Source organism: Vipera ursinii (assembly GCF_947247035.1).
Source record: "Vipera ursinii genome assembly, chromosome: 1".
Lineage (NCBI taxonomy): Eukaryota > Metazoa > Chordata > Lepidosauria > Squamata > Viperidae > Vipera > Vipera ursinii.
The window spans coordinates 353,429,863-353,448,032 of record NC_139512.1 but is presented as its reverse complement, the minus strand read 5'-3'; the positions used below and the strand labels follow the sequence as shown (position 1 = coordinate 353,448,032).

Below are 18,170 nucleotides of genomic sequence, written 5' to 3'. Positions count from 1 at the left end.
TTTCTTGGCAATAAGATAGGGATGAAAACCATTTACAACGAGGGCAGGAATTGACCTCATGTTTTGTAGAAGCTAGCCGCTCCTTACGGCAACCAAAGATTATTATTATTATTATTATTTTGAGGTGAACGGGGAATTGGAAGTTGCAAGCATTGATGCAAGGGGTGCAGTTATAGAAATAAGATAGAAAAAAATAATTAAATTAAATTAGATTAGATTAGATTAAATTAAATTAAATTAGTGGTTATAGTGATTTGGAAGTTAAGGAACCAGGCTAGAAGCAAGGAGGCGATGAGTTCTAGTCCTGCCTTAGGGATGACACCCAGCTGAGTGACTTTGGGCCAATCACCAGGAGACAGAGAGTCCTAGTTCTGCCTGAGGCATGAAAGCCAGTTGGGTGACTTTGAACCAATCAGCAGGAGATGGGGAATTCTAGTCCCATCTTAGCATGAAAGCCAGTTGGGTGACTTTGGACCAATCACCAGGAGACGCTGAGTTTTAGTCCCACCTTAGGAATAAAAACTGGCTGAGTGACTTTGGGCCAATCACCAGGAGATGGAGAGTTCTAGTCCTGCCTTGGGAATGAAAGCCAGTTGGGTGACTGAATCAATCAGCGGGAGACAGGGGAATTCTAGTCCCATCTTGCATGAAAACCAGCTGGGTTTCCTGGGGCCAATCATCAGGAGACCCTGAGTTCTAGTCCCAGCTTAGTCATGAAAGCTGGCTGAGTGACTTTAGGCCAGTCGCTCATGCTGAGCCCAACCCACTGCACAAGATTTTTGGTCTAGGGCAGGAGTAGCCAACCTCAGCTCTTTTATGACTCATGGACTTCAACTCCCAGAATTCCTGAGCCAGCTGGCTCAGGAATTCTGGGAGTTGAAGTCCATGAGTCATAAAAGAGCCGAGGTTGCCTACCCCTGGTCTAGGGAAAATAGAAGAAGGAAGAAGTATTGTGTACGTTCATCACCTCGAGCAGCTTATAAAATAATAAAAGGAGGATAAAAATCTACTATTTTTTTTTAAAAAAAGACATATAATCACAGATATTGCCAAAAGTCATTGTTCAACCCTAAGTCCAGTCTAACAGCCTTTGCTCTAGAACAGGGGTGTCAAACTGCCGGCCCGCAAGGCGGACGTGTCATGACAAAACCACGCCCGCCCTATTGCCAATGGGGAAAAAGCTCCGAGATGTCGCACGACGTCACGTGACGTCGCAAGTTTGACATGTCTGCTCTAGAATGTTCTTTTTGCTATCAATGTTTTATTTATTTATTTATTTATTTATTTTAATTCCATTTATATCCCGCCCTTCTCCGAAGACTCAGGGCGGCTTACAAGCTTAGCAGTAGCCTTCATTCTATGTATATGCCTGCTTATTAGGGCTTTCACCCCCCCACAAGCGGCATTATTACAAAGTCAGCTTAATTGCCCCCAACAATCTGGGTCCTCATTTTACCTACCTCGGAAGGATGGAAGGCTGAGTCAACCTTGAGCCTGGTGGGATGCGAACCTGCACTAATTGCAGGCAGCTGGTGTTACTTAAGGAGGCATTAGCCTACTGCTCCACCAAGGCTTGATTTTCTGGACCCAAATAATCTGTATTTCTGTTTCTTGTTTTTTAAGGAGAAGACATCCAGAGTCATTTGGACAATCTATAAATCATACCAACATGCTGAGACCCTAGAAAGAGTACAGAGAAGAGGAACAAAGATGATTAGGGGACTGGAGGCTAAAACATATGAAGAACAGTTGCTGGAATTGGGTACGTTTAGTCCAATGAAGAGAAGGACTAAGGGTGACATGAAAGCAGTGTTCCAATATTTGAGGGGCCGCCACAAAGAAGAGGGAGTCAAGCTATTCTCCAAAGCGCCCGAAGGCAGGACAAGAAGCAATGGATGGAAACTAATCAAGGAGAGAAGCAACCTAGAACTAAGGAGAAATTTCCTGACAGTGAGAACAACTAACCAGTGGAACAACCTGCCTCCAGAAGTTGTGAATGCTCCAACACTGGAAGTTTTTAAGAAGAGACTGGACAGCCATTTGGGCAGGGGGTTGGACTAGATGACCTCCAAGGTCCCTTCCAACATTATTATTATTGTTGTTGTTGTTCTTGTTATATTGATACTGTTCTGAGATGTGGAAGGGACAGTTTGCCCGAGTTTTGCAGTATAATATTCAAAGACTATCATTGAGTGACCAAGAGACCAAATCTCTCCCCACTGCCTATTTCTCCCCTCCCCACCCCATAACTGCTAGTCTCCCTCAAATAAAAGTTTTATGTGGGAAAAATCAGCACCCAGTGGATGGAGAAACAATTTGCACACCTCCGTCTAGACATAGGCCCAACTAGACAACTCCTGTTTGATCACTGTGGTAGAAAACTTTCTCATGTGTTTTGAGGAGAAAAGACACCTATACATTTGTAACGTAAAGCCTACAAGAGAATCATGTAGTCAGAAGAGACCTTAGCAATAATCTAATCCAGAGGTCTCCAAACCTGGCCACTTTAAGACTTGTGGACTTCAACTCCCAGAATTCCCCAGCCAGCATGGAATTCTGGGAGTTGACGTCCACAAGTCTTAAAGTTGCAAGTTTGGAGACCCCTCATCTAATCCAACTGCCTCCACCATAGAAATTCTACTAAAGCATCTCTCTGGCAGACAATGTTCTGGGTTCTGCCTAAAGAGCCGAGGAGAATGGAACCATGCCATGTTCTACTGATTGACAGCTGGCAGTCAGGAAGTTCCTCCCGATGTCTACATTGCACGTCCGTTCTTATAATTTTTTTCTCTCAGATGCTGGTTTTGCCCTCTGGGCCCAACTCTCTCTTCTGGATAGCCACTGCACATTATCATTGGGTCAAGAGTTTTTAAAACCGAGGAAAAAACAACTCTCCAGATACTGAAAGAAGAGGGAAGGACCAGTGACGGGATTCAGCCGGTTCACACTGGTTTGGCAGAAAAATATTGTTGAGTTCGGAGAACCGGCTGAATGCACACCGCTTCCGGAAGTCCATTCTAGGCCTGGGAGTGCAGGAAGTGCAGGGATGCCGCTTCCGGAAGTCCGTTCTAGGCCTCAGAGGCCCAGGCCTGCATCCACGCAGAGAACCAGTTGTTCGGGGATTTGAATCCCACCACTGGGGAGGACCCTAACCCAAACCACTTCCACAAGTCCACAAAAGGAGGGCCTCTGACCCAAACCACTGAAGCCATCTCAGATCCAAAGAGCAGAACAGACTTACACAACCTCTACAGAAGAGTGGATCGTCCCGAAGGGGGAATTCTAAGAGTTGTAAACTGGCATCAGTACCACCCCCACCCGAGATGAGGCAATTCACAATAAAGAGCTATAAGCTAGCAATATCAAAAACGATCAGGGACGGGGCTAACCTAGAACTAAGGAGAAATTTCCTGACAGTGAGAACAATTGATCAGTGGAACGGTTTGCCTCCAGAAGTGGTGGGTGGTGCTCTATCACTGGAGGTTTTTCAGAACAGATTGGACAACCGTTTGCCTGAAATGGTGTAGGGCCTTCTGCTTGAGCAGGGGGTTGGACTAGAAGACCTCCAAGGTCCCTTCCAACACTGTTATTCTGAGGTCAGCTCCATCCCTGTAAACTTTCCGTACATCTCTCAAAACTTCATTGGGTCAATAGGCCTGAAAGCCTGAAGGGAATGTTGAGCTGATGAAGTGCCTTCATTGCCTGTAACATTGCTTAATTGTTGATTGTTTTCAATATTGCTAGTTTTCTAGCTCTTTATGGTGAATTGCCCAGAAGCACCTTTTGTGAGATGGACAGCTTTATAAAAATAGAATAGAATAGAATAGAATAGAATAGAATAGAATAGAATAGAATAGAATAGAATAGAATAGAATAGAATAGAATAGAATAGAATAGAATAGAAATGGAAGGGACCTTGGAGGTCTTCTAGTCCAGCCCCCTGCTCAAGCAGAAGAACCTATATGATAACTAGATAAATATCATGAGTACATCAAATCTTGGATAAGGCAGTACAAGGAGTCCTTCACAATTTGATCACAATTCAGCTCAAAATTTCCATTGCTAAGCAAGTCAGTTGTGAAGTGAATTTCACCCCATTTTGCGACCTTGCTTGCCACGGATGTTAAGTGAATCACAGCACTTGTTAAGTTAGTAACACGGTTGTTAAGTGATTCTGGCTTTCTCACTGACTTTGCTCATCAGAAGATTGCAATCACATGACCCCAGGACACTTCAACCATCATAAACATGAGTCAGTTGCCAAGCTTCCGAATTCTGATCACATGACCATGGGGATTCTGCAACGGTCATTTAAGTATGAAAACCAGTCATGTCATTTCTTCCAGCACCGTCGTAATTTCGAACAGTCACTAAATGAACTGTTGTTAAGTTGAGGACTTACTTGCACGTGCCAGTTCCCAGGCGTCCGAATTCTGATCATGTGACCGTGGGGATGCCGCAACGGTCGTTAAGTGTAAAAAACGGTCATAAACCTTTTTTTAAGTGCTGTTGTAACTTTGAATGGTCATTAAATGAACGGTTGTAAGTCGAGGACTATCTGCATACTTGAGCGCGAGTCCAAAAGTTAAGGACAATTCACGTGAAATTCCAAACTCTTGTTGCACATGCCATCCCCTTCTTCCCAGCCCACGCAGTCTCTCTCACAAACACATGTGCACACCGCAAAAAAACATTCCCCTCTTTATCTGGATATTGTCGTTTTATTGTTTCCAACTTTTAAAAAAAAAGTTGGAAGGGAGGAAATGGGTCCCCGTCAGACCTAGTGGGGGGGGGGGGGGAAAGGACTGCACTTGCTCAATGTCTGTGGCTTTTGCACAGTTCCAGATGTCTTGTGCATGAATCATGCGCGGCCTCAATCTCTCTTTTTGAAACTTGAGAACGTGCAAATTGCATTCAAGCTTCTCGTCCCTCATTAATGGTCCCGTCACAAGCCCAGCACTCTGGAAAAAGCTTTTTTTTGGCCTCTGTTTAAAGTTTGTGATGTTGCCATTGACTCACTTTTAACAGCCAGTGCTCAAAGCTTCATGCTTTTAAAGCAGGGGAATTCAACAGGCTGCCTTCTTCTACTTGGGGGTGGGGGGTGGGGGAGGGAAGGGGGGGTAATTTATTGAACTTAATTCAGATCACTCTCCTTTCTTCCTGCAACCTGAAACATTCCTGCTCAAGATCTAATAGGAGACATATTTGAATATTTCCCACGTTATTTCGGATACCCTTAAGGTTATGAGTGTGTTCCTCCAACATAAATGAAAATCAATGACGAAACTGAGGAGGGTGGGATTTTTTTTTAGTTTTCCAAATAAGGAGGAGAAAAATCTAAAAATGAAATTTAGTGTCCCATTAGACTGTGTTGTTTCTCTGGGTTATATATATATATATACAGTATGTGTGTGTGTATGTGGTTATATGCATAATCTTTTGTCATGTTATATAGTGTATATTGGAGGTGGTTACCCTTTGAGAGCTGATTGCAATGAAATTTTATTTTAATGTACGCTGATTAGTCTACATTTAAAGTGACAATAAAGTTATTCTATTCTATTGTATTTATTTCAATTAAGATTGTATGCTATTACTATTTCAAATAAGATTCTATTCTATTATTATTTCAGTTAAGATTCTTTTCTATTCTATTTTTATTTCAATTAAGATTCTATTCTATTTTTATTTCAATTAAGATCCTATTCTATTCTGTTTTATTATTCTATCCTATCCTATCCTATCCTATTCTATTCTATTCTATTCTATTCTATTCTATTCTATTCTATTCTATTCTATTCTATTCTAATAATAATAAGAAGAAGTTGGAAGGGACCTGGGAGGTCATCTAGTCCAACCCCCTGCTCAGGCAGGAAACCGTATACCAGTGATGGCGAACCTTTTAGAGACCAAGTGCCCAAACTGCAACCCAAAACCCACTTACGTATCATCGGGTGCCGGATGGGCATGGCCCATTGGGTGGATGTGGCCAATTTTGTGGGCATGACCCATTGGGTGGGCATGGCTGCAGTCGTAATGGCAGACTGGGTGGGACTAAAAAGTTCAAGCAATCAATTCCAACTTTGCGAGAACTTTTTTTTTCCCCGCGAGAAGTTGAAATTGATTGATTGAACCTTTTTTTTGTGTACACGGCGGCGGAGGCCTAAAGCGAAAAGGTTTTATAAAACCCAGCTGAAGGCCTAGGACTGGGGCGACGGCGCGGGTGCCCACAGAGAGGGCTCTGAGTGCCACCAGTGGCACCCGTTCCATAGGTTTGCCACCATGGCCCTATACCATTTCAGGCAGATGGATGTCCAGTCTCCTCTTAAAAACTTCCAGTGTTGGAGCATTCACAGCTTCTGGAGGCAGGTTGTTCCACTGGTTAATTGTTCTAACTGTCAGGAAGTTTCTCCTTACTTCTCTTAGTTATTCTATTCTATTCTATTCTATTCTATTCTATTCTATTCTATTCTATTCTATTCTATTCTATTCTATTCTATTCTATTCATCAATGTGTCCAGCAATTCAACAGTCATAAGTATGAAAAATGGTCATAAGTCACTTTTTTCAGTGATGCAACTTTGAACGGTCGCTAAATGAACTGTTGTAACTTGAGGACCACCTGTAAGCGGCTGGGTTCCTTTTCAAAGAACCAAGAAAGAAAGTTCACCAGTTGCCTAAGAGTGCTTTGTAAAACTTTCCTTTCTCCGATTTCAGATTTAATTTAAAATAACCGAGCGGGCTCATTCCCATGGTTTCGTGGGCCTGCTTTCCCAGGGCCCCAAGTGGACGCGGCCAGGATGAAAAATGGCCGTTCACCATCTCCCTTGGTGTTTACCGTCATATACTTAGTGCTCTGGCCCTTGACCAAATCAATCTTCAAGAGGAAGAGTCAACACTGAGAACGGTCAAAATTTCCCCGATAATAATAATAAAAAATGAATAATATTTCAGTGTCGGGGTCTATCGGTACCATGCAAAGTTCCCATCGCAGCATCCCTGCGATGTAAAACAATTAAGACTTTCACCACCACCCCTCTTGACCTGGGATAGCAGACATATTGAATGAATCACGGCCAAGATGCAGAGACACCAGGCAGGGTGCATTTAAAAGGAGACAGATTGGCGACAGGCACTTGAAGGACCCTTATCTTAATCTCGTTTAAAAGCACCTCGGGTTTTTCTGCGTCATCTTTTCACTTCATAATATTCTGCTTTATGGGAGGGTAATGTGTGCTTCCCCGGATAGCTACCGATTTGACTAAAATGTTTTTTATCGCTCGCGTTAATTTACCGCGGTGGCCGGCCCCCATCGGTAAGGCTTGCAAGACTTTGGGATCAGTCACGATTTGTTTTTTTTTTGTTTTGTTTTTTTGAAATGGCCACAACTAAAGCTCGCATCAATGGGCCGGCTTAAAACGGTAGACAGAATCAAATCTTTGGACGGCAACGGATATACAAAAGGCCACCATTTGATGGAGTAGTAAAAGTGAAGGGGATAAAATGGCCGATTTGGAGCAGACTTTCCCCCCCCCACCTCCTTTTTGGGAAAGAAAAGGAATTGATGTACAGGTAGACTTTGAACCGTCACTAAATGAACTTACATTTACATTCGGATGATTGACTTACGGCAGTTCATTTAGTGACGGTTCAAAGTTACGACGGCACTGGGGGAAAAACGGTGACTTATGACTGTTTTTTTTTTACACTTATCCCTGTGGGTCATATGATCAAAATTCAGACGCTTGGCAACTGACTCATGTTTACGACGGTCCCGGGCTCACGTGATCCTCTTTGGCCACCTTCTGAAGAGCAAAGTCAATGGGCAAACCAGGTTCACTTAGCAACCATGTTAGTAAATTAAGAACTGCGACGATTTACTTAACAAATGTGGCAAGGAAAGTCGTAAAATGGGCCAAGACTCACTTAACAAATGTCTCTCACACACACACACACACACACACACACACACACATATATATATATATTTGTTGTTGTTAGTTGCGAAGTCGTGTCCGACCCATCGCGACCCTATGGACAACGTTCCTCCAGGCCTTCCTGTCCTCCACAATCTTCTGGAGTCCCTTTAAGCTCACGCCTCCTGCTTCAGTGACTCCATCCAGCCACCTCCTCCTCTGTCGTCCCCTTCTTCTCTTGCCCTCAACCTTTCATAGCATTAGGCTCGTCTCCAGTGAGTCCTTCCTTCTCATTAGGTGGCCAAAGGATTTGAGTTTCAGCTTCAGGATCTGGCCTTCTAAAGAGCAGTCAGGGTTGATCTCCTCTAGGACTGACCGGTTTGATCGCCTTGCAGTCCAAGGAACACACTCTCTCTCTCTCTCTCTCTCTCTCTCTCTCTCTCTCTCTCTCTCTCTCTCTCTCTCTCTCTCTCTCTCTCTCTCTCTCTCTCTCTCTCTCTCTCGCACACACACACACACACACACACACACATTTTTCCCCCCTCAACAATGGTAGCTTATCACCTCCTGGCTGATCTTCTGCTAACTTCCCCCAGGACAGGGGTAGGCAACCTTGGCTCTTTTGTGACTCCTGGACTTCAACTCCCAGAATTCCTGAGCCAGCCAGGTTGCCTACCCCCGCCCCAGGAGAAAGAATCCTTTAATTCACAAATGGCTCTTTCTAAACAAAAAGAGTCAAAACAAACAAACAAACAAACAAACACACACACACACCTCTCTGGAAAAGAGTGATGGGCTTTACCTTGTAAGAGGGCAAAAAGCACAAAACCCCACGTGGTACCGTCCGACAGACTGATAGCAAGAGCTCGCCAACTTCATCTTGAAACTCAAAAGTTTCCGTGTGCTGGAAAGTTGCCAGTAGCTGCCTGTGTTTTGGGCCGGCTCCAATGGTACCGACCCAGACCTGTTGGGATATGAATGGGCACATTGGTAAGCAAATTTTACTCAGGAATGAAATTCCCAGGTTGAAGAAAACGGCAAAGCCAGGATTTAAAGGAGATGATCCACCTCATGCAATAAAGTGCTGGGAGTCCTCGACTTAACGACGGTTCGTTAGCCACCATTCGAAATTACAACGGCACTGATTTATGACCGTTTTTCACACTTACGACCATTGCATTATCCCCACGGGGGGGGGGGGGACGTGATCAAAATTCAGACGCTTGGCAACTGACTCGTATCTGTGACGGTCGCAGTGTCCCGGGGGGGGTCACTTGATCCCCTTTTGTGACCTTCCGTCAGGCAAAGTCAAGGGGGAAGCCAGATTCACTTAACGACCGTGTTGGTAACTTAACAACTGTGGTGATTCGCTTAACAACGGTGGCAAGGACGGTCGCAAAATGGGGCAAGGCAGACTGAACAAACGTCTCACTTAACAACATAAATTTTGGGGCTCAACTGTGGTCGTAAGTCGAGGACCACTGTCATTGAGCCTGGAATTAGGATTGTAGTCATGCTGGTCATTAAGCGGGTCACTATGGGACGTTGGCCAACGTTACAACCTTTTTTTTGAAACGGTCCTTAAGCAAGCACCGTGGTCCTTAAGCCAATGCATTGTCTGTAGTGGGTATTTTTGGCTGGAAGTAAAGGTAAATTTCTGACAAAAACATGAGACCCTGTAAACGGCCTTAAATGCAGGCTGGTTGTTGAGTACCTTAAATGTGATCACGTGACCATCGGGGGGGGGGGAGGAACTTTGAATCCAGATCATAAGCAGCCTGGGGGAGGTCCATATAACTTTGAGCAGCCACTAAACAACCTGTCGTAAACTGAGGACTACTTGTACGTTTAAAAAGATCTTAACATCCAACTCTACCTAAACACTAATAATAATAATAACAACAACAACAACAACAACAACAACAGCAACAACAATAATAATAAAGTTAGAAGGGACATTGAAGGTCATCTAGTCCAACCCCCTGCTCAGGCAGAAAACCCTATACCATTTCAGACAAGTGGCTGTCCAGTCTCTTCTTAAAAACCTCCGGTGTTGGAGCATTCACCGCTTCTGGAGGCAAGGAGTTACACTGGTTAATTGTTCTCACTGTCAGGAAATTTTTCCTTAATTCCAGGTTGTTTATCTCCTTGTTTAGTTTCCCTCCGTTGCTTCTCCTCTTGCCTTCAGGTGCTTTGGGGAATTGCTTGACTCCCTCTTCTCTGGGGCAGCCCCTGAGATACTGGTAGACTGCTATCATGTCCCCCCTCGTCTTTCTCTTCATTAAACTAGACATACCCAATTCCAGCAACCGTTCATTATATGTTTTAGCCTCCAGTCCCTCTGATCATATTTGTTGCCCTTCTCTGCGCTCTTTCCAGAATCTCAGCATCTTTTTTTACAAACTGGATGACCAAAACTGGATGCAGTACTCCAAGTGTGGCCTTACCAAGGCCTTGTAAAGTGGTATTAACCCTTCACGTGATCTTGATTCTAATCCCTCTGTTAATGCAGCCTAGCACTGTGTTGGCTTTGCTGGCAGCTGCAGCACACTGAATGAATGAACCTCAGAATGAATTGACTGCTGAATGAATGGAGCTTACCTGTGAATTTCTAATGACATGGTTCGCTTCGAGCTGAATGGAGAAGTTCACCCCGAGCTCGGATGAAAAGGAATCCATTGGAGAAAGCGTTCCCGAGGTTAAGACGATGGATCTGACCACGCTGCTTAAACTGGAGAAGGCCTACGGAGAATAAATAGACAAAACATTCCCGTGTTTGTGGCTTTCAAGTAGAGATCTGTAAATCCCCAAAACGGGCCTACAGTAGGCAGTCCTCAACTTGGAGAGCGGATTTTTTGTTGTTAAGCACGGCAGTTTTTCAGTGAGTCACACCCCATTTTACAACCTGTTTTGCCATAGTCAATAAGCAAATCCTCTGCATTTGTTAGGTTCATAACGTAGGAGCGTGGTGCTTCAAGTGGTTGAAACGCTGGGCAGGGTCAGGGATCCCGCCCTGGACCTTCTCCGGAGGCGAGTTCAGAGGAGGAGGGTGAGTTTGAGTCGGCAAAGGAAAGTGCGCAGCCAAATACTGGTTAGGATCGGGGCTCAGAGAATGCTAACCTGATGGAGCAGCTGCCCCCCACCCTTTTCAATGAGGAGGAGGAGGAAGAGGTGGAGTTCACACCTCCTCCTGTTCCCAGGTCATGCAGAGCAGAAAGGAGGCAGGCACAACGCGGGTCAGCCAGACTATTCGCGAGGAGGCAGCCTCGCCTCGGATGAAGGGGTGCACTGGCGTTACCTACTTAATCCCGTCCTGAGGACTCGAGCGTTGCTGGAGCAACATGCCCAGTTCTGTGCCTTGTATCCTGACTGCTTTCCTGGATTTTGTGGGTCTCCATTTGACAAGGTTACCCAGTGTCTCTTGCTACACTGAGGTTGGAATCTGGACCTGTGCAACAGGGGTGCTTTCCGAGAACTGTTTGGAGTGGAGGGGGCTGACTAAACACCCGTAGAACTCTTGCCATACGTGCATATGTGTGTGTGTGGGTGGGAGCAGGGCAGGAGGTTAGCAAGCCAGCGTTTGAGACATGAGAGCTGCTAAGGGGTGGGGTTGAGCTCCCATCCTCCACTCCAGCTCCTGCCGGGGTCATGAAAGAAGTCCCCAAATGGGCGTCCCCGGGGCAACGGTGATGTTGTTGGCTACATCCTTTCAACCTGAAAGAGCCTCGGTGTTCTGTCACAGCCTATGTGAGTCCTTGTTAACTCACAAGGACAAGCCCCTCTTTTAACAAGTAGGCTGGAAATGCAGGAAAAACAAACCCCTTTTAATATTTACAGACCTGCAAAATGTCCACAAAACAAAGGCAAACAAAACACGATTCAAACGGAGAATTGTTCACAGGCAAGGCAATCAGAACATGATCTCATGAAACTTGAGTCCTTTGCAAATGGTTGTCTTCAGCAACCAGCACCGCCCACACCTTCCCTTTTTATTGTGCAGCCCCAAGGGGTGGCTTCTCAATGCTTTCTCCTCCGCCCTTGGAGTCGCCCCATTGCCTCCCTCTGTCCTACTCTTGTTGCCTGTCGGCGTTTGTGAGTGTCTATGATGTCTTCCAGCTGTGAGTCCTCAGAGTCTGACTCAGCTTCCCAGCACAGCTGGGTCTCAGCCTGAGCACGAGTGGAAGGGCCAGGCTCTTTATCAGATTGTAAGTCCTGGAGCTCATCAGAGCCTTCCTCCGACTCTGATGGCTCACCAGGGCCCTCCTCCTCCTCCTCTGACTCCCCAGACTCAGCTGCCGGGTCCACGGAATCACAACACTCGGTGGTTCTGACTCGAGTGCAAAAAACCAACAACAGCAAAAGAACACCCATTTAATAATATGGTTGTTAAGCAAATTTGGCTTTCCCCACTAACTTTGTTTGTGGGAAGTCAGCTGGGAAGGTTACAAATAGTGATCGCGTGACCCTGGCTGCAACTGCCACTGTCGCAAGTACATGGCAGTTGCCAAGCCTCCAGATTTTGATCACGTGACCAGGAGGATGGTGTAACAGTAGTAAGTGCGGGGAAAACAGTCATAAGTCGCTTTTTCAGCACTGCTGTATCTCCAAATGGCCGCTAAACGAATGACTGTAAGTCAAGGACTACAGTACCTCTATTCTTGTCTGACACTACGCTACCAAAGATTTCCATTCAGCCAATCCAGAAGCCTGGGTTACTGTTAGGCTTGTCTGTTTGTCCCTAAAAGCACAAGACGTTATTACCACATCTAAACGGCTTACCACAGCTGGATTCAAGCACCAGAAGTTGAGGCTGTTCACGGCCATTTTACGTCGTGATCTTTTCCGAGGACGGGCCAAAAAGCCCTCTTTATCCAGAATCTCAGGTGGATTTTCGTTCATCCAGGTGAAAGTTTGCTGCAGGGCAATTCGGTAATCGTCAGCAAATCTGAGGAGAAGCAAACTGAACATGTAGATAAATCCCTGAAAGTATATTGAATTCGGAGGACCGCAGTTGGTACATTGGAGGAAAAAAGAAGAAGAAGGGCAGTGAGACCTTTACTGACCGGTGGTTTTCTTTGAAAAGATACTGGATGACCATAAATAGACCTTTTAGGATAACTTGAGTCGAAGGACTGACAACTGGAACGGAAATCGACTGGTCTAACCCAGGGAGATTTTCTTCCTTCTCAAGCACAGCGCGAAGATGTTTCTAGGAAAGAGCAAAACAGTTAAAGAGAGACTTTAAAGAACCCACATAATTATTCTACGAGGATGGGGTTCCTCTGTTTACACTGCATTCAAAATAACAAGAATCCCAACAATATGCATTAAGAAAAGCCTGCCAAACATTTTGAAGACCAGTCCCACCAATACTGACAGGGCTGGTTGCTAGTATATCGACAGAGAGTAAAACCCTACTCCTTTCTAGCATGGATGATGTTACCTAGTTGGGTAATAAAACATCCACAAGAAAATAGCCAAGCTCAGAGAGCACCAAGGACCCCATGGTCCTCCTCCTCCTCCTCCTCCATTCTTCAAATCCTATTCCCTTCTAGCACTGATGATGTAACCTAGTTGGGTCATGAAACATCTGCGAGAAAACCAGCAAACTCAGAGAGCACCAAGGACCCCATGGTCCTCCTCCTCCTCCTCCTCCTCCATTCTTCAAATCCTATTCCCTTCTAGCACTGATGATGTAACCTAGTTGGGTCATGAAACATCTGCGAGAAAACCAGCAAACTCAGAGAGCACCAAGGACCCCATGGTCCTCCTCCTCCTCCTCCTCCTCCATTCTTCAAATCCTATTCCCTTCTAGCACTGATGATGTAACCTAGTTGGGTCATGAAACATCTGCGAGAAAACCAGCAAACTCAGAGAGCTCCAAGGACCCCACGGTCCTCCTCCTCTTCCTCCTCCTCCACTCTTCAAATCCTATTCCCTTCTAGCACTGATGATGTAACCTAGTTGGGTCATGAAACATCTGCGAGAAAACCAGCAAACTCAGAGAGTACCAAGGACCCCATGGTCCTCCTCCTCTTCCTCCTTCTCCACTCTTCAAATCCTATTCCCTTCTAGCACTGATGATGTAACCTAGTTGGGTCATGAAACATCTGCGAGAAAACCAGCAAACTCAGAGAGCACCAAGGACCCCATGGTCCTCCTCCTCTTCCTCCTTCTCCACTCTTCAAATCCTATTCCCTTCTAGCACTGATGATGTAACCTAGTTGGGTCATGAAACATCTGCAAGAAAACCAGCAAACTCAGAGAGCACCAAGGACCCCATGGTCGTCGTCGTCCTCCTCCTCCTCCTCCTCCTCCTCCTCCTCCTCCTCCTCCTCCTCCTCCTCCTCCCTTCTAGCACTGATGATGTAACCTAGTTGGGTCATGAAATGTCTGCAAGAAAACAACTGAGCTTGAAGAGCATCAAGGACCCCACAATTCAACCATACAACTAGGGCTGTGAATTCAAGTCCATCTCAGCCATGAATCCATTTGGGTGACTTTCGGCCAGTCCCCCCCCCCCCCGCTCTCTCTCACCTCACCTCACCTCACAGGGTTGTTGTTGTGAGGAAAATAGAAGGAGGAAAGAGTATTAGTTATGTCAGCCGCCTTGAGTTACTTGTGGAAAAAAAACAATAAAAGGCGGGACACACAGAAATAGGATACATGAATAAAATAAACCCTGAGCTACAAATATGCACTTCTATTAGTATTTAATTAATGAATTGATTACTAGGTTTCTACAAAGCAAAATCCAAACAATTTAAAAACATCGTGCAAATTTGTTTTAGCCAGATGAATGTTAATACAGGTAGTCCTCGACGTACGATCACAACTGAGCCCAAAATTTAATGTTGTTAAGTGAGACATTTGTTAAGTGAGTTTTGCCCCATTTTATGACTTTTCTTGCCACAGTTTATTTCATTTATTTATTTATTTATTATTTAAATTTATATACCGCCCTATTCCCGTAGGACTCAGGGCAGTTTACAGGGAAAATTAAAATACATAGCATACAAAATGAAAATCAGTTAAAACTATTAATTAAATTACAGTCCCTGAAGTTAAACTAAAACCCAATTAAGTTGTTAAGTGAATCACTGCAGTTCATAACCCAGTTGTTAAGTGAATCTGGCTTCCCCCATTGACTTTGCTTGTCAGGTCACAAAAGGGGATCACGTGACCCTGGGACACAGCAACGGTCATAAATATGAACCAGCTGCCAGGCATCTGAATTTTGATCACGTGATCATGGGGATGCTGCAAAGGTCGTAACTATGAAAAATGTTCATAAGTCACATTTTTCAGTGCCGCTGTAACTTTGAACAGTCACTAAACGAAGTATTAAAAGTTGAGGACTACCTGTATGCTGTTTTCACCATTGAGTTCCAAAACAGTTTTGAAGATGGCATCTTCAAACTGATTTTCATGTATCGTTAAAAATTCCTACCTGTAAAATGGGAAATGTGGCATCTGTAATTCCCATTTCATGCAAAATGGCCACCATTTGACTTCCGCTCCAGACTTTGTTTGAGGTCTCATAACCGCTCTGGATCAGCTGACTGCAGGCAAGCCTTAACCAACTGCAAAACAGGCAAATTTTATAGAATAGAATAGAATAGAATAGAATAGAATAGAATAGAATAGAATAGAATAGAATAGAATAGAATAGAATAGAATAGAATAGAATAGAATAGAATATAGAATCTTTATTGAGAATAGAATTGAATAGAATCTTTATTGAGGAATAGAAGAATAGAATAGAATAGAATAGAATAGAATAGAATAGAATAGAATAGAATAGAATAGAATAGAATAGAATAGAATAGAATAGAATAGAATAGAATCGTTATTGAGGATAGAATAGAATAGAATCTTTATTGAGAATAGAATAGAATACAATAGAATAGAACAGAACAGAACAGAACAGAACAGAATAGAACAGAATCTTTATTGAGAATAGAATAGAGTAGAGTAGAGTAGAGTAGAGTAGAATAGAATAGAATAGAATAGAATAGAATAGAATAGAATAGAATAGAATAGAATAGAATAGAATAGAATAGAACAGAACAGAATAGAATAGAATAGAATAGGAATGGAATGGATCAGAACAGAACAGAACAGAACAGAACAGATGGAACAGAACAGAGTAAAATAATAATAGAATAAAATGGAATGGAATGGAACTCAATCATTTACTAAAGAAATTTAGATGACCACCAAGTAACACAATCATTTCCACCTCAAAGTCCCGAAGCTCATTTTCACTCCAATGCTTAAGTGCTCTTCACTTACTTGGTCAGACTGTAGCACACAGCACGCAAAGGCTGGTGGTCCTTCGGCCTAATGTGGTTGTTCACCATCGCATCCAGCTCCTCTTGCGCCAACCTGAGCTGTTCCTCCGTCACGTTATAGCTGGCCGACTCCCGTGCACAGTCCTCAATATTGTGAGCTTCATCTAAAATCAGCACCTGACCTTTCAGCTCAATTTCCATCTGCACAAAATGGAAATCAATTAGTTTATCAATTACCAAAAGCAGCCTTCTTTTTATTTTGGAAATTAATAATAATAATAATAATAATAATAATAATAATAAGAAGAAGAAGAAGAAGAAGAAGAAGAAGAAGAAGAAGAAGAAGAAGAAGAAGAAGAAGAAGAAGAAGAAGAAGAAGAAGAAGAAGAAGAAGTAGTTGTTGTAAGGGACATTGAAGGTCATCTAGCCCAACCCCCTGCTCAGGCAGGAATCCCTATACCATTTCAGACAAACGGCTGTCGTGTCTCTTCTTAAAAACTTCCAGTGTTGGAGCATTCACAGCTTCTGGAGGCAGGTTGTTCCACTGTTTAATTGTTCTGTCAGGAAATTTCTCCTTAGTTCTAGGTTGCTTCTCTCCTTGGTTAGTTTCCATCTGTTGCTTCTTGTCCTGCCTTCGGGCGCTTTGAAGAATAGCTTGACTCCCTCTTCTTTGGGGCAACCCCTGAGATACTGGAAGACTGCTATCATGTCCACCGCTCACCCTTCTCTTTATTAAACTGGACATACCCAATTCCAGCAAATTTAATTGCTTGGCATCCAACATGTATTTACAACGGTTGCAATAGCCTGGGGTCGTGTGTCCGTCATTTACAACTAAGCTGTGGTGGCGCAGTGGTTAGAAAGCAGTACTGCAGGCTATTTCTTCCAAGGTCGGTAAAATGAGGACCCAGATTGTTCGAGGGGGGGGGGGACGCAACAGGCTGACTCTGTAAGCCGCTTAGAGAGGGCTGTAAAGCCCTGTGAAGCAGTATATAAGTCTAAGTTCTACTGCTTCCTGCCTTTCCTTCTTTCTCTCCCTCCCTTTCCTCCTTCCTTCCCTCCTTCTTTCTCTCCCTCCCTTTTCCCTTCCTTCCTTCCTTCCTTCCTTCCTTCCTTCCTTCCTTCCTTCCTTCCTTCCTTCCCTCTCACGGTGATGCAATGGTTATTAGAATGCAGTATTGCAGCCTAACTCTGCCCACTGCCAGGAGTTCGATCCTGACTGGCTCATGGTGAAGAGGATGTGTAGTGTCCCAGACAATCCTGGGCAAAGATATTCATACTTACACTTTCTCTTATCTGAGAGTCCAAAAGGTAGTTGTATGGACAGAACACAATCTCGGCATACGCCATTAGCTCACGAGCTGCAAAGTAGGCACAGGATCGGAGTTTCTTTCCCAAGCTCACCAATTCTTCCAGATCCCAAGTCTGATGATTTCTATCCACCGACGGCATCGAGAGACGCTCGGTCAGCCTATGGGCTCCGTGATAAAAAGAACAAGACACGCCCTGGAAGCAGACAATTGAGATTTTTTTTTTTTAAAAAAAAAACCAGCAACAACCACGAACCTTCACGTGCAGGTAGTCCTCAACTTACAGCCATTCATTTAGTGACCGTCCTAAGTTAAGAAGAGACTGGACAGCCATTTGTCTGAAATGGTATAGGGCCTCTTAGTGGAGCAGAGGGTTGGACCTCCAAGTTCCCTTCCAATGTTGTTGTTGTTGTTATTGTATTATTATTATTATTATTATTATTATTATTATTATTATTATTATTATTATTATTAATTATTATTATTACTACTATTACTACTACTACTACAACAACAACAATAAATGTAAGTGACATATAAACACCAGAGGGTAGGACAGGAAGCAACGGATGGAAACTCATCAAGCAGAGAAGCAACCTAGAACTCAGGAGAAACTTCCTGACAGTTAGAACAATTAACCAGTGGAACAA

General features: G+C 44.0%; 1 protein-coding gene across 1 annotated transcript in view; it reads right to left on the bottom strand.

Moving 5' to 3' along the window:
* The window catches only part of BRIP1 (BRCA1 interacting DNA helicase 1), a 114,471-nt gene that overhangs the window by 53,171 nt on the left and 43,130 nt on the right, over positions 1-18,170 (bottom strand). The window contains exons 8-14 of the mRNA XM_083379665.1: positions 17,495-17,716; positions 16,212-16,411; positions 15,367-15,499; positions 12,980-13,125; positions 12,696-12,861; positions 10,518-10,658; positions 8,719-8,880 (exon numbers count right to left, since the gene is read on the bottom strand). Coding sequence (XP_083235791.1) covers positions 8,719-8,880; positions 10,518-10,658; positions 12,696-12,861; positions 12,980-13,125; positions 15,367-15,499; positions 16,212-16,411; positions 17,495-17,716 — 1,170 coding nt within the window. The remainder of the gene's footprint in view (positions 1-8,718; positions 8,881-10,517; positions 10,659-12,695; positions 12,862-12,979; positions 13,126-15,366; positions 15,500-16,211; positions 16,412-17,494; positions 17,717-18,170) is intronic.